This window comes from Mobula hypostoma, chromosome 9 (assembly GCF_963921235.1).
Source record: "Mobula hypostoma chromosome 9, sMobHyp1.1, whole genome shotgun sequence".
Classification (NCBI taxonomy): domain Eukaryota; kingdom Metazoa; phylum Chordata; class Chondrichthyes; order Myliobatiformes; family Myliobatidae; genus Mobula; species Mobula hypostoma.
The window spans coordinates 145,450,331-145,470,967 of record NC_086105.1 but is presented as its reverse complement, the minus strand read 5'-3'; the positions used below and the strand labels follow the sequence as shown (position 1 = coordinate 145,470,967).

Genomic DNA, 20,637 nt, shown 5'->3' with positions numbered 1-20,637 from the left:
CTCAGCAGGTCAGGCAGCATCTATGAAAATGAATAGACATTTGATATTTTGGACCGAGGCCCTATTACAGAAGAGCCTTGGCTCGAAACTTTGATGTCTTATTTGTTTTCATAGATGCTGCCTGACTTGCTGAATTCCACCAGCATTTTGTGTGTGTTACTCTGGGTTTCCAACATCTGCAGAATATCTTGAGTTTATAAAAACAGGTGCAGGTGTTTTAGCCACTGTCCCTGTCCCCATTCAATAAGGTCGTAGAGTTATACAACATTGAACAGACAATGAACCAACCCATGAACACTACCTTGTTATTTTTGCTCTCTTACACGGCTTATTTAATTTTTTATATATGTATTTTTCTTATTGTAAGTTATAGTATATTTTATGTAGTGCACTGTAATGCTGCTGTAACACAACAAATTTCACAACTTATGTCAGTGATATTAAACCTAATTCTGATTCTGAAAGATGCCCTTCAGCCTGTCTCATGGATGCTGGCCAAGATCATGACTGCTCTCAGAGTCAGATTTGTAAAGTATAGATCAGTACATTGCTGAACCGATTGTTTGGCCTACAATGTTGTGCTGACCTTGATACCAATTTATACTAAATGCCCTAAAATCGCAAGATAAGATTGCTTTATTTGTCACATGTCCATCGAAACATACAGTGAAATGCGTCATTTTTGCCAGCGATCAACATGGACCGAGGGTGTGCTGGGTGCAGCCTGCAAATGTTGCCATGCTTCTAACATAGCATGTCCACAACTTACTAACTCTAACCTGTGCAACTTTGGAACGTGGGCGGAAACTGAAGCACCTGGGGAAACCCACACAGTCACAGGGAGAATACTCAAACTCCTTACTGGCTGCAGCAGGAGTAAACCTGGATTGTGCTGCTGTAATAGTGTTAGTCTAACTGCTACGTTGCTGGGCCGCCCTGTGTATTGTCCATATCTCTGTATTCTCTTTATATTCGTGTGTCTTAAACTTCTTAAACTCACCTGCTTCCACTATTACCTCTGGTAACCTTTCCAAGGGTGGTGGGGTGGAAATGCATCTCTGCCAAAGGAGGTGTAAGGTGCTCCTTCCCTCCACTAGCCTGCAGGTCACCCTTCACCCAAGGTGTAGTAGCTGCTTAGCAACCCCCGCCCCCCCCCGGTTATGCGACCACTGACACCAGGCAGACAATCTCTGAAGAGTATTGATAATGGCTGCGATCACCTGTCTTGTAAAGACACTGCCCAGAAGGAGGGAATGGTAAACCACTTGTGTAGAATTTGCCAAGAACAATCATGGTGAAGACCATGATCGCCCACGTCATACGATGCGGCACTTAATGAATGAACATGAATCTTTACTGGCAGCTATCAGTCTCTGCAAAAAATAAATCTGCCCCTTGCATTGCCATTAAAGTTCCTTCTTTCAAGGCTTAAGTCTATTATTGTCATAGTTAACGTGCTCAGAGTATAAATACCATTAAAATTAGCTTTTTTGCAGCAGCAGTACAGTATATACATTGAGGCCAAAAAATCATCTCTTTCTCCCTCTCCCCCTCTCCCTTCCCTCTCCCCCCTCCCTTCCCTCTCCCCCCTCCCTTCCCTCTGTCTCCATCTCCCTGTCTCTCTCTCTCTCTGTCTCTCTGTCTCCAAGTTATCTTGCTTGACCTGAAATGCCAATCATTCCTTTTTCTCTACAGTTGAGCTCCTCCTGCGCGTTGTTTGTAGCCCATAGGGTTTAGTACCCTACAACCATAAGACATGCGAATAGAACTAGGTCATTGGTCTCATCAAGTCTGCTCCACTATTTCATTATGACTGATTTGTTAGTCTCCTGCCTTCTCCCCATAACCTTTTACACCATTACTCTTCTAGAACTGCTTTAAATACACCCATTGGCAGGCCTCCACAGCGTCTGTGGCAATGGATTCCACAGTTTCTCACCCTCTTCATAAAGAAATTCTTCCTCTTTTCCAAAGGGATAACCTTCTAGTCTGAAGTTGTGCCCTCTAGTCCTAAACTCCACCACTATTGGCAACATCCCCTCCATGTCTTCTAACTGGAACAACATACACAAAATGCTGGAAGAACTCAGCAGGTCAAGTAGTATCTATGGAAATGAAAAACAGTCAAAGCTTTGGGCCAAGACCCTTCATCAGGACTGGAAAGGAAGGGAGAAGATGGCAAAATAAAGAGGGTGGGGAGGGGATGGAGTGCAAGTTGGGAGATGTAGGTGAAGCCAAATGTGTGGGGGAGGAGGGATGCAGTGAGAAGCTGGGAAGTGATAGGTGGAAAAGGTAGAGCTCTGAAGAAGAAGGCATCTGATAAGAGGAGAGTGCACCATGGGAGGAAGGGAAGGAGGAGGGGCACCAAGGGTAGGTGATAGGCAGGTGAGAAGAGGTGAGTGGGGGGGGGGAGGGCCAGAGGGGGAATTGAAGAAGTAAGGGTGGAATTACTGGAAGTTGGAGAATTCAATGTTCATATGCCATCAGATTGGAGGTTGCCTGTTCGGAATATAAGGTGTTACTCCTCCAAGCTGAGAGTGGCCTTATTGTGGCAAAAGAGGAGGCCGTTGGAATAGTAATGAAGATTAGAATTTTAATAATTGGCCACTGTGAAATCAAGCTTTTTGAAGATGGAGCGAAGGTGCTCGACAAAGTGGTCCCCCAATCTACGTTGGGTCTCACCATTGTAGAGGAGGTCACATTGGGAGTACTGGATACAGTAGATGACCCTAACAGATTTGCAGGTGAAGTGTTGCCTCACTGGTTGTGTTCCTGAATAGAGGTGAGGAAGGAAGTGAATGGGCAGATGTAGCACTAGGCTGCTTGTAAGGGTAAGTGCCGGGAAAGGAATCACAGAGGGAGCAATCCCTGAAGAAAGCCCAGAGTGGGGGCGGGGGGAGGTAAAGATGTGTTTGGTGGTGGGGTCCTGTTGAAGATGGTGGAAGTTCTGCCATCTTCAATGGAACCCTACCACCATACATTTTCCACAATTTCCACCATTTCTTAACAGGACCTTACCACCTATCTTAGATAAGCAGCCCAAAACTTCTTGCAATACTTCTGCCGAAGGGTTTTGGCCCGAAACGTCAACTGTACTTTTTTCCATAGATGCTGCCTGGCCTGCTGAGTTCCTCCAGCATTTTGTGTGTGTTGCTCGGATTTCCAGCATCTGCAGATTTTCTCTTGTTGGCAATACTTCAACTGCAGTCTGACCAATGCCTTTTAAAGCTCACATTATATCCTTGCCAACAATTGAACCTGCAAGCTAACCTTTAGAGAATCCTGCACAAGGCCTCCCAAGTCCCTTTGTATCTCCAATTTGGGAATTAATTCCCGCTTAGAAAATAGTATACACCTTTATTCCTTCTATCATTGTACATGACCATACACATCCTGACACTGTCTGCTTCAGTGCTGCCTGAAATGCTGGAATTAACCAATACGCAAAGACTTTTTCACAGGCGCAGGCAGTGGCACAGTGGTATTATCTCCTGTTTAATCTGGGTACTCAGGGCAAAGTTGTAGAGGTTCAAATCCCACCATAGCAGATAGTGACATATTCAAATCCTGGAATTAAAATATCTCATAGTTACCATGGAAACCTTTGCCTATTGTTGTAAAGACCTTCCTAGTTTACTGGTGTTCTGTAAAGAACAAAAGGGGTTTAGAGGTGTATAGGTGAAACACAGGGAGATGGTACTAGCACTGTGGTTGACATGAATGAAATGAGGTGAGGGGCCTGCTCCCATGCTGTATCGCTCTATGAGTAACAGATACAAAATGCTGGAGGAACTCAGCAAGCCAGGCATCGTATGGGGAGGGGAATAAATGACAATGTTTCAGGCTGAGACCCTTCATCAGGATTGGAAAGGAAGTGGGCAGAAGCCAGAATAAGAAGGTAGCAGGAGGGAATGAAGTAAGAAGCTGGGAGGTGATAGGTGGAAAAGGTAAAGGGCTGGAGAAGAAGGAATCTGATGGGAGGGGAGAGAAGGCCATTGAAGAAAGGGGAGGAGGAGGGGAACCAGGGGGAGGCAATAGGCAGGTGAGGAGAAGAGAAAAGGTAAGAGGGGAGACAGTGGGGAATGAAAGGAGAGGAGGGGAAAAATTACTCTATGAGACTACTTTAGCACTTTCAAAAAAGCAATTGAAAATGTGTAATGGAAACAAAATTTGTTTCCACACATTTTCACATATTTGTAAGTAGAACTACCAATTTCTATAAAGTTAGTTGATAATGGGGAGAAACTCAATGTTTTATAAAGAAAAGCTAAATCTTGCTGCTGGCTAATGAATGTCCTTTTCATTGTATCAGATTTTGACTTCAGTGTGCCAGGATCAATGAAGCTTCATAATCTCATCTCCAAGCTAAAGAAATGGATAAAGATCCTCGAGGCGAAAACCAAGCAGCTGCCTAAATTCTTTCTGATCGAGGAGAAGTGTCGGTTTCTTAGTAACTTCTCTGCACAGACGGCAGATGTGGAGATCCCGGGAGAGTTCCTTATGCCCAAGCCAACACATTATTACATTAAAATTGCACGGTTAGTGGATCATCTGTGTGTTTGTAACATCTATTGTGTCATGATGGTGCTTCCTTTCTGTACATTCCCTGACCAATGGCCACTTTATTAGTTACAGGAAGTACTGAGTATATTTCTGTATGTTCATGGTCTTCTGCTGCTGCAGCAAATTCACTTCAAAGTTCAACAGGTTGTGCATTCAGAGGTGCTTGCTGTCACCTTCCTCTTAGCTTGAAGCAGTCTGGCCGTTCTCCTCTGACCTCTCATTAACAAGGTGCTTTTGCCCATAGAGCTGTCGCTAACTGCATTTTTTTTTTGTTTTTCGCATCATTTTCTGTAAACTCTAGAGACTGTTGTGAATAAAAATTCCAGGAATTCAGCAGTCTCTGAGATACTCAAACCACCACGTCTGGCACCAACAATCATTCCACAGTCAAAAGTCACTCAGATCACATTTCTTCCCCATTTTAATGTTTAGTCTGAACAACAACTGGACCTCTTGACCATGTTTGCATGCTTTTATGCATTGAGTTGCTGCCAGGTGATTGATTAAATACCTGCATTAACCAGCAGGTGCACAGGTCTGCCTAATAAAGTGGCCACTGAGCGTATTTTCTTGTGCTGCACAGTGGCGAGTGAGCTCAGAAGATTTTGAGTTCAGATCCCACTCCAGACACCCCAATCCAAAAATCTCAGCAGAGCCTTCCAGTACATCAAGGAAATGCCACGCTGTTAGAGGTGACATCTTCAGACAGAGGTTTTAATCTTGAGGTCCAGTCTGCCCTCGCTGTTAACTTTGTAGGGAGGGTGTCAGTAAGCTAGAAACGGTGTAGAAATGATCAACGGGTGTATCGCCAAGACTGACGGGCTGGAGTTCTAAGGAGTGATTGAGTAGACAGGGACTGTTTTGCCTGAATTGAATATTGAAAGGCCTGGATAGAGTGGATGTGGGGAGGATGTTTCCGACAGTGGGAGGGTCTAGGACCAGAGGGCACAATGATGTCATTTTAGAACAGAGATGAGGAGGAAATTCTTTAGCCAAAGGATAGTGAGTGTGTAGAATTTATTGCCACATGTGGCCATTGGGCCAAGTTATTGGGTATATTTTAAAGAGGAAATTCATTGGTTCTTGATTAGTAAGGGTGCCAAAGGTTACAGGGAGAAGACAAGAGTGAGGTTGAGAGGGATAGTAGAAAATCGCCCATGATGGAATTGTGGAGCTGATGTGATGGGCTGAATGGCCTAATTCTGCTCCTATGTTCTACACAAAGAGGGGGCATAGTTAGATGATACAGTCATAGTCTTTTCCCCAGGTGAGTCTAAAACTAAAGAGCATAGATTTAAGGTGAGAGGGAAGAGGTATACAGGAAACTTCAGGCAAGCTTTCGGATAGAGGTCAGAATCAGTACCAGGTTTAATATCACCGGCATTTGTCATGAAGAAGTTATTCCTGAAATGTTGAGTGTGTGTCTTCAGGCTCCTGTACCATCCTACTTGATGGTAGCAGTGAGATGAGTTGGTGGGGTTATTGAATGAGCTGCTAGAAGAGAGTGCTGAGGTAGGTACAGTAACAGTAGCTACATTGCATAAACACAAGAGATTCCGCAAGTACTGGAAGTTTTGAGCAACACACACATGATGCTGGAGAAACTCACGTAGCATCTTTGGAGAGGGATAAACAGTTAAAATTTTGGGCCAAGACCTTTCATCAGGACTGGAAAGAAAGGGATTAGAAACTAGAATAAGAAAGTGGGTCTAGGGAAGAAGTCCAGCAGATTGTTGCTGCAGCTTTGAGCACTCACAGTCTCTCTTGTGTCTCATTTCTTCACAGGGGATTGTGCTTTTTGTTGCAACTATCCATGGTTATGTGGCCAGGGGAGCTGGGAGTAGAGGGAGAGCACTTTCAAAGAACTGGCACAGATATGATGAGCCAGATGGCCTATGCCATGACATTCTCACCTCGTGCATCAGCATATTGTTTGTCGGTCTGAATAACATCCTTTGTGCACCAGGTTCATGCCCAGAGTGGAGATCGTACAGAAGCACAACACTGCAGCTCGTAGACTCTACATTCGGGGTCACAATGGCAAAATTTACCCGTACCTGGTGATGAATGACGCCTGTCTGACAGAGTCTCGGCGGGAGGAGCGCGTTCTGCAGCTGCTGAGGTTGCTGAACCCCTGCCTGGAGAAGCGAAAGGAGACCACAAAGAGGCACCTTTTTTTCACAGGTACAGAGTGTGGAACTGTGTCTGTCTCTTTTAATTTCAATTTAATTTCATTTTATATAAAGATTCAGCCCAAGGAACCTGTGCCAAGGAGTTTTATTTATCACATGTACATCGAAACGTACAGTGAAATGTGTTGTTGACCAACGCAGTCCAAGGGTGTGCTTGGAGTAATCTTCAAGTGTTGTCATAGTTCTGGCACCAATGTACCAATGCCCTTGGCTCCCTCACCCTAACCGTACATCTTTGGAATGTGGGAGGAAGAAGTTTGTATGTTCTTCCAGTGAGCTCGGGGGTTTCCTCCAGGAGCTCCAGTTTCCTCCTGCAGAGACATAGCGGTTAGTGGGTTAATTGGTCACTGTCAATTGTCCTCTGATTACGCTGGGGTTAAGTGAGTGGGTTGCTGGGCGGTGCAGCTCATTGGGCTGAAAGGGCCTGTTCCACGCTATATCCCTGAATAAATAATTAACAATAACCCATATCTCATTAAATTGTGGATAGAAACCGGAGCTCTCAGAGAAAACTCATGTAGTTACAGGAATAACGTACAAACTCCGTAAGGACAGCAGCAGGAATTGAAGCTGGCTGCTGGCGTTGTAATAACATTATGCACTGCATGCTTTCTGTAGTCAAATCACCAAGAGTCTCATCTCTGTCTGTGTTAGAGCTTCCTGTGTGGAAACTGGCTGCTCTCCACAAACTAATTGGATCATTGAGTGACTTAAGACTTTATGAAATGAAGTATATATTTCTGTCCTTTATTCCTCCATCTCTCTTTCTGCACTTTCCCCCTTCCCTCTGCCTCGTCCCACTCCACACTTCTCATTTAACACACAATGTAAATCTGATAGCTGTGTTTCAATGAAACCACGTGGATTAATCGCTCTCTGGTACCACTCTGTCATGTAAGTCAGCTCCATCACGGGCACTACCCTCCTCAGATGATTGCTTCAAAAAGGCGGCTTCCATCATTAAGGACCCCCATCACCTAGGTCATGACCTCCTTTCATCGCTACTATCGGGGAGGAGGTACAGAAGCCTGAAGACACACACTCAATGTTTCAGGAACAACTTCTTCTCTTCTGCCATCAAATTTCTTAATAGACAATAAACCTATACATACTACCTCACTATTCTTTCCCCTCTATTTTTGCATTACCTATTTAATTTATTTTTATAGATGTACATTGTAATTTATAGTTTTTATTACTATGTATTGGAATGTACTGCTGCTGTAAAACAGCAAATTTCATAACGTATGCCAGTGATATTAAACCTGATTCTGATTTTCCTGACGTTAGATATCGGTGATGTTCCCATTCATTTACTCCCTCTGTCCTTCCAGAAGGTAGTAGGTGCAGGTTTGATTTATTACAATCAACATCCATCCATCAAACTTAATTTTTAATCAGTGTTCCACAGAATGTATAACTGCTTGACACGGCAACTGCTCTGTCTGTGACTGCAAGAAATCCAGAGAGTTCACAACTCAGTGCATCACGGAAACCAGAGTCTAGGCTTATCAAAGCAGCCAGAATAATCAAAGACCCAACCCACTCCAAACATTCTCACCTCTCCCCTCTCCCAAAAGCCTGAAAGCACATACCTTCAGGCTCAAAAGCAGTTCCCTTATAAAATAAGATAAATTCTTGACCTCATAATCTGCCGTGCATCACTATGACCTTACATCTTATTGTCTGTCTGCACTGCACATCCTCTAACTGTGACACTTTATTCTGCGTTATGTTACTGCTTCTCCCATGCACAGCCTGTATTATGATCTGAGCTGCATGAACAGATACAAGTTTTTTTACTGTATCTTGTGATAGTTCATGTAACAGTAATAAACCAATTCCATTTCCAATTCCAATTAACATTTAGAGTAGAGCAAATACTTAAGAAAGCTTTACATGTTCACAAACTAGTGGCTTTCTTCTTAGTCAGTGAAATGTCGTCTCTCTGTGTCACGAAGAACAGCAGATTCAAATTCACATTTGTATATCCAATGTACATAAAAACGTACAGTGAAATGTGTTGCTTGCATTAACAACCAACACAACTCGCAAGTATTGCCACTCTTTCCGGTACCAGCATAGCATGAGACTCTGCAGGTGCTGAAAATCCAGAGTAACACATACAACATACTGGATGAAACCAGCAGGTCGAACGGCATCCATGGGGAGGGATAAACAGTTGAAGTTTCAGGCCGAGACCTTTCATCAGGACCTGTTTATTCATTTCCGTAGATGCTGCCTGACCTGCTGAGTTCCTCCAGCATCTTGTGTGTGTTACTCACAATGTTCAACAGAATAGCAACAGCAACTACAGCAGAACAAAATAAGACAATAACAGCTAAACAAGCCCCTTTCCAACACTTACACTTACTGACCCCCTCATACACGTAGACAAGCCTCCAGTCCCAGGATAAGCTGCCTCTGGTCCTCCAGTTATTGGCCTCAACCCTTAGACTTGCAGACATCAGTCCTCTCATCTCCAGTCCCCAGCCCAGACTTGTGGACTTGACCTTCAAGCCACTACCTCTGGACTTGCTGACTTCGTTCAGCAATTCGCTGCAAGCAATGAGATAATATTTTAATGGTGCTGGCTGCTATTATCTCATTAAGTGAGATTCTTTCTTAGTGTGTGTTTTGTGGCCAGCACTGTTCATAGTTGCCTTGCCTGATATCCGATTTTTGATTTTCTCCCACAGTGCCACGTGTGGTCGCGGTCTCCCCTCAAATGCGGCTGGTTGAAGACAACCCTTCTTCGCTCTCCCTCGTGGAGATCTATAAGCAGCGCTGCGCGAAGAAGGGTATTGAGCATGACAACCCGATATCCCGTTACTATGACAGGCTGGCCACCGTACAGGCCAGAGGAACACAAGCCAGTCATCAGGTATGACATTCATTGAAGAGACTGTTTTCTCAAAGTCAAAGTAACTATTGTCGAAGTATGTATACTTTATGTCACTATAGACTACCCTGAAATTCGTTTTCTTGCAGACAATTACAGGAAAAATAAGAAATACAGTAGAACTTATGGGCGGCATGGTAGCCTAGTGGTTAGCACAGTGCTTTACAGTACAAGTGATCTGGGTTCAACTCTCACCACTGCCCGTAAGGAGTTTGTACATTCTCCCTGTGACTGCATGGGTTTCCCCCGGGTGCTCCGGTTTCCTCCCACAGTCCAAGGATATACTGCTTGGTAGGTTAATTGGTCATTGTAAGTTGTCCCATGATTAGGCTAGGGTTAAGCTGGGTGATTGTTGGACGGCCCAGCTCAAAGGGCTGAAGGGGCCTATTCCGCACTCTATTTCAATAAATAAATAACATCTATACAGACAGAAAGACCGACTAACTGTGTGCAGAAATAATACTGAGAACATGAGCTATAGAGTCCTTGAAAATGAGTTTGCAGGTTGTGGAGTTAGTTCAGCATAATGGTGAGAAGTTATCCACATTGGTTCAGGAGCCTGATGGTTGAAGGGTAATAACTGTTCCTGTTCTTAGTCGTGTTGTGTCCTTGAGCAAGGCACTTAATCACACATTGCTCTGCGACGACACCGGTGCCAAGCTGTATGGGTCCTAATGCCCTTCCCTTGGACAACACTGGTGTCGTGGAGAGGGGAGACTTGCAGCATGGGCAACTGCTGGTCTTCCATACAACCTTGCCCAGGCCTGCGCCCTGGAGAGTGAAGACTTTCCAGGCGCAGATCCATGGTCTCGTAAGACTAACGAACGCCTTTACTCTTAGTCCTGTGTGACCTAATACTCCTGTACCTCCTGCTCAGTGGTATTAGCAAGAAGAGAGCATGTCCTGGAAGATGGGGTCCTTGAATGCTGCTTTCTTGTGGCAGCGCTCTTTGCAAATGTGCTCCGTGGTGGGAAGGGAGAGCTTTGCATGTGATGGATGGGCTGATTCACCATTTTCTGTAGTGCATAGGTGTGCTGGCTTCGTAGGAGAAGGAAGCACTTAACCGCTTCTTAACCATTTCCTTCCATTCCGCCTGTTCCTGTGCTGTTCTGTGAGACAGGAAGTCATGTTGTGGCTGTATAAAACTTTGGTTTAGGCTGCATTTGGAGTATTGTGCTCAGTTATCCATCCCATTACAGGAAGGATGTGGAGGCTTTGGAGAGGGTACAGAAGAGGTTCACCAGGAGTAGAGAATGTTAACTACAAGTGGTGGTTGGACAAACTTTCTTTTCCTCTGCAGCATCAAAGCCCGAAAAGGCGACCTAATAGACATTTATACTCGCAAAGAATATTGTAAGCAGTTTTATGACCCTTATCTATGAATGGATGTGCTGGACCCACAGGAGGTTCATGAGAATGACCTTGTGAATGAAAGGGTTAATATATGAGGAGTGTTTGTTGGCTCTGGGCCTGTACTCACTGGGCTTTAGAAGAATAAGGGTGGGGGTAGGTGGTCCCATTGAAACCTATTGAATGTTGAAAGACTTAGGATGTTTTCTATAGTAGGGAAGTCTAGGACCAGAGGGCACTGCCTCAGAATAGAAGGATACCCCTTTGGAACAGAGATGAGGAGGAATCTTTTTAGAGAGATGGTGCTGAATTCATTGCCATGGACAACTGTAGAGGCCAAGTCATTGGGTATATTTAAAGTGGAGGTTGATAGGTTGGTCAGTACGGGTATCAAGGGTTACGGGGAGAAGGCAGGAAAATGGGGTTGACGGATGTTAAATCAGCCATGATGGAATGGTGGAGCAAACTCGAAGGGCTGAATGGCCTAATTCTGCTTTTGGTCTTGGAAAAAATATAAGCAGCAAAGATAGGGTAGATAGTCAGAGTCTCCTTGCCAGGGTAGAAATCAAGTATTAGTGGGCATAACTTTGAGAAGGGAGTAGGGGAAGGTTTAAAGGAACATATACAGAGCAAGCTTTTATACAGAGAGGTGCTTGGAACGGGCTGCCATGGGAGGTAGTGAATTATAATTGGTTTTATTATCACTGACATATGTCATAAAATTCATTGCTTTGTGGCAGTGGAACAGTTCAAGGCATAAACATTACTATAAGTTGCAAAATAAATAGTGCAAAAGCTGACTAATGAGGTAGGGTTCATGGTTCATTCAGAAATCTGATGACAGGGGAAAAGCTGTTAAAGAGTCATAGAGTATGACAGCACAGAAATGGGCCCTTTGGCCCATCTAGTCTGTGCTGAACTGTTATTCTGCTTAGTCCCATTGACCCATACCTGGACCATAGCCATCCTTGCCCCTCCCATCCATGTACTTATCCAAACTTCTCTTAAGTGTTGCAATCAAGTCCACATCTACCACTTCTACTGGCAGCTCGTTTTACACGCTCACCATCCTCTGAGTGAAGAAATTCACCCTCAGGTTCCCCTTAAATACTTCACCTTTCACCCTTAACCTATGACCTCTAATTCTAGTCTCACCCAACCTGCTTGCATTAACCTTTATCTGCCCCTCATAATTCTGTGTACTGAAATTAGTTTGGCTCAGAGATGGTTTTAGATGGAGAACATGGGGAGGGAGGAGATCTTCAGGGCAGCAGAGCAAGGAGGTTTGAGTGACAGCAAAGAGCAAAGTGATGAGGAGAAGGCTGTAAAATATCATCTGCCGCTTACTGCTGAAGGACCCGCGACTTTGAAACCAGGGTCACTTCAGAACACAGTGATTTATTGCAGAACATCAAGAGCAGTGTAATTTATGTGCAGCGGGTTCCGGTGTCTGTCTACCAGGAGTAGAGTGTAATATTTCAATCAACCTATAATCTTATCACAATTGCCAGACTCTCACTCTGCATTTACTCCGCTCTGAAGGTCACAGACCAGCCTCTCCTTAATCATTTGCATTCCTTTGGAATCTGAGAGAGCACCTGTCTATTATACTAGCCCCTCCCCAAGTGTCCTCGACCCTCCCAATCCAGTACCAAACAGCGTTTTAATTTGCCTACACAAAATGCTGGAAGATCTCATCAGGTCAGGCAGCGCCTATGGAGATGAATAAACCGTCGATGTTTTGGGCTGAGACCCTTCTTCAGGACTGGAAAGGAAGGGGGAAGAAGCCAGAGTAAGGTGGGAGCAAGGGGAAGGAGAATAGATAAAAGGTGAAGCCAGGTGGGTAGGAAGGGGAAAGAGCTGGAAAAGAAGTAATCTAATAGGAGAGGCGAGTAGAACATGGGAGAAAGGGAAGAAGGAGGGGCACCAGGGGGAGATGATAGGCGGGTGAGGAGAAGAGGTAAGAGACCAGAGTGGGGAATTGAGGAAGAGGGAAGGGGGAGGGGAAAATACTGGAAGGGGAAATCGATGTTCATGCCATCAGGTGGGAGGCTACTTAGATGGAATATGAGGTGATGTTCCTTCATTCTAGAGTGGTCTCGTCATGGCTAAAGAGAAGGCCGCGGACTGACACGTCGGAACGGGAATAGGGATAGGAATTAAAATGGTGGCCTGACCTGCTGAGTTCTTCTTGTATTTCGCCCCAGATTTCTAGCATCTGCAGAATCTCTTGTGTTCTTACCATGCCTAACAACTTACAATGCCAGGTTTACTATATTTCTCGTTGTAGCCATCTTTGATGCTGCTCTCTTTCCCATCGACACTCCAAGGTCTCACTCGCTAATCATTCTGTTTGAATCATCGTTTTTCAACGTGATGTGTGACGACGTATCTCAGAACCATCCATTATTCTTCATTTCCATATTCAAGGTCCATTCTGCCTTCATGTTCAGTTGCTTAGCAAACGCTTTTACATACTTTGTAACAGGTCAGTGAGGATGCTGACAGGAATCAAGAGCCTGAGTTTTTACTTATTTAGAGCTACAGCATGGAACAGGCCCTGCCAGGCCACCGAGCCATGCTGCCCAGCATCCCACAGTTTAATCCCGAGCATAATCACAGGGCTATTTACAATGACTAATTAACCTACTAATTGGTACATCTTTGGTCTGTGGGAGGAAACCAGAATACCCGGAGAAAACCCATCCACGCACAGGGAAGAACATATAATCTAGAATTGAACTCCAAATTCAGACACCTCAAGCTGTACTAACATTGTGCTAACCACTACGCTAACGTATTGTCCCGGTTTATAAAGAGCAGCAGGGTCTTAATTCCGTGGAATGAAAGGTGGCCTTATAGAAATGTTTAAAATCATGTGAGGCAGAGATATAATAGATGGCAACAGGGACAGCACGCTAGTGTGGTGGTTAGCACAATCAAATCAAATCAGTGAGGATTGTGCTAGGCAGCCCACAAGTATCGCCATGTTTCCAGCGCCAACATAGCATGCCCATAGCTCATGACAAGATGAGGAGGAATTTCTTTAGTCAGAGGGTGGTGAATCTGTGGAATTAGTTGCCACAGACAGCTGTGGAGCCCAAGTCATTGGGTATATTTAAAGCAGAGCTTGATAGGTTCTTGATTAGCCAGGGCATCAAAGGTTACGGGGAGAAAGCAGGAGAATGGGGTTGAGAGGGATAATAAATCAGCCATGACGGAATGACAGAGCAAACTTAATGGGCCAAATGGCCTAATTCTTCTCCTATGACTTAAGGTCTCTTCAAGTTTCTCCCTTCCAAGTAACTACCCAGTGTACGTGTTGTTTCTATACCTGATCAAGTCAGCTCCGTCGTTGCATGTATTTAATGGGCAGCTTGACAGGTTCTTGATTAATAAGGGTGTTAAAAGTTGCATGAAGAAGGCAGGAGAATGAGATTGAGGGGGAAAACGTTTCAGCCATAATGGAATGGTGGAACAGAGTCAAAGGGTCGATTGGCCTAATTCTGCTCCAATGTCTAATGATGAGATGGAGGGCGTTGGGAGACGGCCATTGTGGAGCACTTTGGCCTAGTGGCATACCTCTGTGTTGTACACTTGATACATTGGGCCATGTCCATTATGTAGGGGCAATTTCTTGTTTTAGAGTAGTACTTCGTTCAATACCGTTTTAAAAATAAAGTTTTAGTACATTTTGTCTTCCTTAGCAGACACTGGAATGTTTTTCTATATTTAAATTCAGTACTTATGTGTAGCCCTTCATCCACTTGCTCATCTGCCTTACGGTGTGATCTTTGGCGTCTGATGCAGTCTTTAAATCTGAGCTGCATTGAGGTGTTTCCAGTGTGTGCTTTTGGGAGAAGTTTGCGTTTCATTCGTGGGGAGGTGGCAGGAGCGGCGAGGAGAGAAAAATAATCAGATCTCCAAAGAGCAAGTCACAGTTTATACTCAGGGAAATGCAACGTACTATCCGTGTTAAAATGAACAGATCACTTGAAAGGTTAAATTGCATGTCTGCCTGTAGAGACTTCATACGGACCAAATGAGGTAGTGTATTGAAAGGATTAGCAGTCAAAAAAATCTGAATTTGCAAAATGTACGTGCTTTCAATCACAGAACTGGTAGGAGATGTTCTTTCCTGGACAAAACGTCCCTAAAATAGGTATAGCAGTTCTTCTCTTTGAGAAGAGGTACGTCATCAGCACGGGCTGGTCAGTCCGAAGGGCCTGTATCCGTGCGATGTTGATCTGCGACTCCTAGGCACTCGGTGATGTTTCTGTGCTCGGTCTCTAGGTCCTGCGCGATATTCTGAAGGAGGTCCAGGGTAACATGGTTCCACGCAGCATGCTGAAGGAATGGGCTCTGCACACCTTCCCCAACGCCACCGACTACTGGACCTTCCGCAAAATGTTCACCATTCAGCTGGCGCTGATTGGCTTTGCTGAGTTTGTTCTCCACTTGAATCGCCTGAACCCAGAGATGCTGCAGATCGCACAGGTACTTGTCATCTCCAGCGCTTGGTTACTGAAGTCTGGGTCCGGGGTTGAGATGACGCACAAGCATTCTCCGACAGAAAAGTTATCAATAAGCTTGAGCGAGTGGGGAGAGAATTTACAAGGAGGATGAGAGGTGTCTTGATAGAGGTGTAAAGATGATAAAAAGCACAGATCGAGTGGACCCCCAGAGACCTTTTCTCAGGCTGGAAATGGCTAATACAAGAGGGTATAATTTTACGGTGATAGGGAAGTATGGGGTGGGATATCAGAGATCACTTTGTTTTACAGAGTGGTGGGTGCATGGGACACACCGTCAGGGATGGTGGTACAGACAAATACACTGCGATCATTTAAGAGACTTCTAGGTAGGCACATGGATGATGGAAAAATGGAGGACTGTGGGAGGCAAGGGTCAGATTGATCTTGGTGGAGGTTAAAAGGTCAGCACAACATTGTGGGTCAAGGGGCCTGTACTGTGCTGTATTGTTCTCTGTTTCCAGGACTTGAGGACCCGAGTTATTCAACCGTTCCCTATAAGTTAGGACTTTATTCACTGGAGTGTGGGAGAATGAGGGGAGATCTTATTGCAGTGCAGAATAAAGTGTACAGTTACAGAGAGAGTGCAGTGCAACCAAACAATAAGGTGCAAGGCCATAACAAAGTAGACTATGAGGTCAAGAGTCCATTCTTATCATATTGGGGAACCATTCAGTAGTCTTTTATCAGGCTTCTGTCTGATGGGAGGAGGTAAAGAGAAAATGTCCAGGGTGGTTGGTGTGTTTTCACTGTGTGAGTCACTGTTTGACCTTGTGTTCCAGGACACCGGGAAGCTCAACGTTGCCTATTTCAGGTTCGACATCAATGACTCCACCGGCGATCTGGATGCCAACCGCCCCGTGCCATTCCGACTCACTCCCAACATCTCCGAGTTCCTCACCACCATTGGCGTGTCTGGGCCACTCACAGCCTCCATGATAGCTGTGGCCAGGTGCTTCGCACAGCCAAACTTCAAAGTAAGGCTCACAGGAGGAGTACTGGACTCCCTGTTCTACCAGTCAATCAGTGGGGAAATCTGTCAGTGAGGTTCACAGGCTGAGCTGAGTACTCTACTCCCTGTACTACCATTCCATTGGTAGGAAGGGTGTTGTGTGAGGTGAAAAACTGGAGGACACTCACTGTTAGTTAATAAGAGTTAACCACAGCTAATGTTGTAGGTGGGAACAGATAGAGCAGTCCCTTCTAGCCCTTTCCGCCCACCATTCACTCCTTTCCAATCAACACCCTCCCTTTCCCCTTCTCTTTACATACACTCACTCTTTCTCTCTGTCTCTATATCTCTTTATCTCAGTGTCTAGTTCTTTCTCTCACTCTCTTTATCTATCGCTCGCCTCCTACCTCTCTCTCTCCCTACCTCTTGTCCTCTACCTCTCTCTCTCGCTCTACCCCTCTCTCTCTCTCACTCTACCCCCCTCTCGCTCTACCCCCTCTCTCTCTCTCACTCTACCCTCCCCCTCTCTCACACTCTACCCATTTCTCTCTCTCTCTCTATCCCCCTCTCACTCTACCCACTTCTCTCTCTCTCTCTCTCGCTCTACCCCCCTCTCACTCTACCCTCCCTCTCTCTCTCACACTACCCATTTCTCTCTCTCACTCTCACTCTACCCTCCCTCTCTCTCGCACTCTACCCATTTCTCTCTCTCTCTCGCTCTACCCCCCTCACTCTACCCTCCCTCTCACTCTACCCTCCCTCTCTCTCTCGCACTACCCATTTCTCTCTCTCTCTCTCTACCCTCCCTCTCTCTGTCGCACTCTACCCATTTCTCTCTCTCTCTACCCTCCCTCTCTCTGTCGCACTCTACCCATTTCTCTCTCTCTCTACCCCCCTCTCTCTACTCTCCCTCTCTCTCTCTCTCCTCCCTCTCTCTCTCTCTCTACCCCCCTCTCTCTCTCTACCCCTCTCTCTCTACCCCCTCTCTCTCTACCCTCTCTCTCTACCCTCTCTCTCTCTCTATCCCCCTCTCTACCCTCCTTCTCTCTCTCTACCCTCCCCCTCTCTCTCTACCCTCCCCTCTCTCTCTCTACCCTCTCTCCTCTCTCTACCCCCCCTCTCTCTCTCTCTACCCCCTCTCTCTCGCTCTACCCCCTCTCTCTCTCTCACTCTACCCTCCCTCTCTCTCTCTCGCACTCTACCCATTTCTCTGTCTCTCGCTCTACCCCCTCTCTCTCTCTACCCTCCTCTCTCTCTCACACTACCCATTTCTCTCTCTCTCTCTCTCTCTCTATCTCTCTCTCTATCTCTATCTCTATCTCTATCTATCTCTCTATCTCTATCTCTATCTCTATCTCTATCTCACAGCCTGGATGTGGCCACCATTTGAGACTAGGCAGCAGGCACCTAGGCACGGTTCACACAAGCCCTGCAGAGAACATCCGTTTGCTGTCTCTCTGGACTAAGTGGCCTTGGTGTTTAACCACTCGGGGTCTCGTTATCCTGGGCTCCATGACTTAACAATCCTTGTTCAGTCTTTCACAGAAAGGTGATGAGCTTTATCCAGTTTTGATCAGAATGAGAGGAGACTGTAAGATTTCCAGGACTGTCAGATGCCTAACATTTCTGATTAGCAACCTATCACATTTAATTTTCTCCGCACTGAAAAATTCTGCTTTGATGGTTGGGTTAACAGACTGTCATAAACAATTCAAACGTGATTCTTCCCACAGCCGCTGCAGTGTGTGATGTTCCTGCAATGGGTCACGAGCAGCTTCTAACTCTCCTTCGCTCAGCCACACTGACTCTCCTTTTATTCCCCATCTCCTATTTCACTCATGCCCTCCCCCCTCACCTCCAGCCTGTCCCCTCCTCTTGCCCCATCTCATCCCCTTCCATCATTCTCCCTCCCTGATCCCTGCCCTTTCCATCTCTCTCCATTCCCTCTCCCCTGCTGGGCTCCCCACCCCATCCCCAGCTCTTGCACCCATCTCTCTCCACTTCCCTGCCACCCCTCCCTCGCCCAATTACCACTCCCCCACCCTGTGACCCCTCCATTACTCCATTATCATCCCCACCTGTTCGCCCCATTCCCCCTGTCCTTCGCGTCATCTACCTCCCCCACCTGGTTCCCTTCCCTGAACTGCCCGCCATCCCGCCCTCTCCCTGTCCTTCACAATCCCTCATGCCCCTCCCTTATCACCATTTTATCCTCCATGCCCCCCCCTTGGGACCCATCCGCCCCCACATCAAGCACCTTGCCCCACACACTCCGCCCACAGTGCCCTCCTTTGTATCCCCACAACCTGCCACCCTCTCCTCCCCTGCCTTCCCCCTCCATTCCCCTGCAGTGAAGGCTGCGTCCACAACTTCCTGCACCACCTGACGGACACCCTGTGTCCCAGATCCGAACTGTCCCGGACCGCTTGGAGCTGTCACTGCTTGCTGTGTGTTCTCTCTGGTTGCCGTAACCTCTCCATTGCTGGGGAGCTGCTCTGGCGATGACCTCTTCTGACCCTTCTCCCTCCTCCGTAGGTGGACGGCGTCCTGAAGGCAGTGCTGCGGGACGAAATCATCGCCTGGCACAAGAAGACGCAGGAAGACACGTCCTCGCCCCTGTCGGCCGCCGGCCAGCCGGAGAACATGGACAGCCAACAGCTGGTCTCTCTGGTTCAGAAGGCGGTGACGGCCATCATGACCCGACTGCACAGCCTGGCTCAGTTCGAGGGCGGTGAGAGCAAGGTCAACACGCTCGTGGCGGCCGCCAACACCCTGGACAACCTCTGCCGCATGGACCCTGCCTGGCACCCCTGGCTCTGATATCCTCGTCCATTTGCCCCGGGAGGATATTTCATTATTACTTGGTTATGGACACTGGGAATTACTGTTATCCCTCTGAGCACCCCCCACCCCTCACCGTCTAATCGCTGCATGGCGATTGCTTTTTAAACGGGACATTAAAACAGGTGGAGAGAGGGGTGCCCAAAACAGCAGCTCCCTTAGTCTGTCACTGCATCAGAGAGCAGAGCATTCTCTCGTGGGAGAGAGAGGAGAGTTCAGTCAACTACGTCTCGGAAAGGACAGAAAACTGGGAGGGCTGAGTGGTACCATAAAAGCTGCAGTAGTGAGGTCAACTTAATAGTAACTCTTTGTGTTCAAGCCTTAGAGTCGAATTTCTGAGAGAGAGGGAAGGTGCGGTGTATATCACAAGAAAAGCAAGTCTTTCGAGTTAAACTCATTCCCCCCCCCCCACCCCACCCCGGCCGCCAAGTACCCACAGGATTTTTACATCATTTTCAAGTTCCACTTGCCACAGTGTATTTGCACAGACAAGTGAAGATGGGGCTGGGAGTTGAACAAATACTGCACTTTGTAAAAATTCAGGACACATCATGGTTCAAGGCACAAGTTACTTCTGGGGTTCCGGACAGGACCAGAGAGGAATTGGTTCAAATCAGTTGAAATCCATTCATCCACTGATTAAATGCCAGCCACTCATCTACTTGAAGACAAGACAAATTGGCTGAATGTATGAGATAGCTGCTTTAATTTTAATTTTCTCTGTGCACCACTCACAAAGGGGAGCTGCCACTGGAATTGGACATGTTATTCCTTCTGGGTCCTGTGCAGGAGAGCTGATGGGATTCTTGGCATGGATGCCAGAAGATTTACAAGGCTCTCTTTTGCACTGTTGGAGATGCCCCCAGCAAAGAGTTTGTGGGGTATCGGAGATCTTTTCATAAGGAATGTGCTTTTACTGATACAAGTCAGTTTTTGGCTCTGTACATCTTGTGTACTGTCTGTAGCTCAGTCCAACCATTCTTTTGTAATTTATGACATTTTTATTTTCACTTCTTTTTAAATGTTAGAACCAGTGTTTTGAAATTCTTCCACAATGTGAAAGGGAAGTGCATTTCTGTACAGAATCTTTTGGATAAAATAAACCCTTTTGTAATGAAAGATACTTGTATTTCATGTTCGTAGTTCAATTTGCAAACATGCCACAACGTGTGATTTTTGCTTATTTATACGTGTATTTACATATACTGTGGTTACCAGTCAGTTGGGACATGACAGGGTCAGTACATTTTGGCTCAATTATTTACATATACTGTGGATACCAGTCAGTTGAGACATAACAGAACC

The 20,637-nt window shown here is 46.0% G+C and overlaps 1 protein-coding gene across 2 annotated transcripts in view; it reads left to right on the top strand.

Annotated features, from left to right (window-relative positions):
* The window catches only part of trrap (transformation/transcription domain-associated protein), a 317,959-nt gene extending 297,529 nt beyond the window's left edge, over positions 1–20,430 (top strand). For both annotated transcript variants that reach the window (XM_063059362.1, XM_063059361.1), the window contains 6 exons: positions 4,313–4,538; positions 6,530–6,747; positions 9,455–9,639; positions 15,301–15,504; positions 16,322–16,516; positions 19,027–20,430. In XM_063059362.1, the coding sequence (XP_062915432.1) occupies positions 4,313–4,538; positions 6,530–6,747; positions 9,455–9,639; positions 15,301–15,504; positions 16,322–16,516; positions 19,027–19,311 (1,313 nt within the window). In that variant the 3' untranslated portion in view covers positions 19,312–20,430. The remainder of the gene's footprint in view (positions 1–4,312; positions 4,539–6,529; positions 6,748–9,454; positions 9,640–15,300; positions 15,505–16,321; positions 16,517–19,026) is intronic.
* The last annotated feature ends 207 nt before the right edge of the window (positions 20,431–20,637 follow it).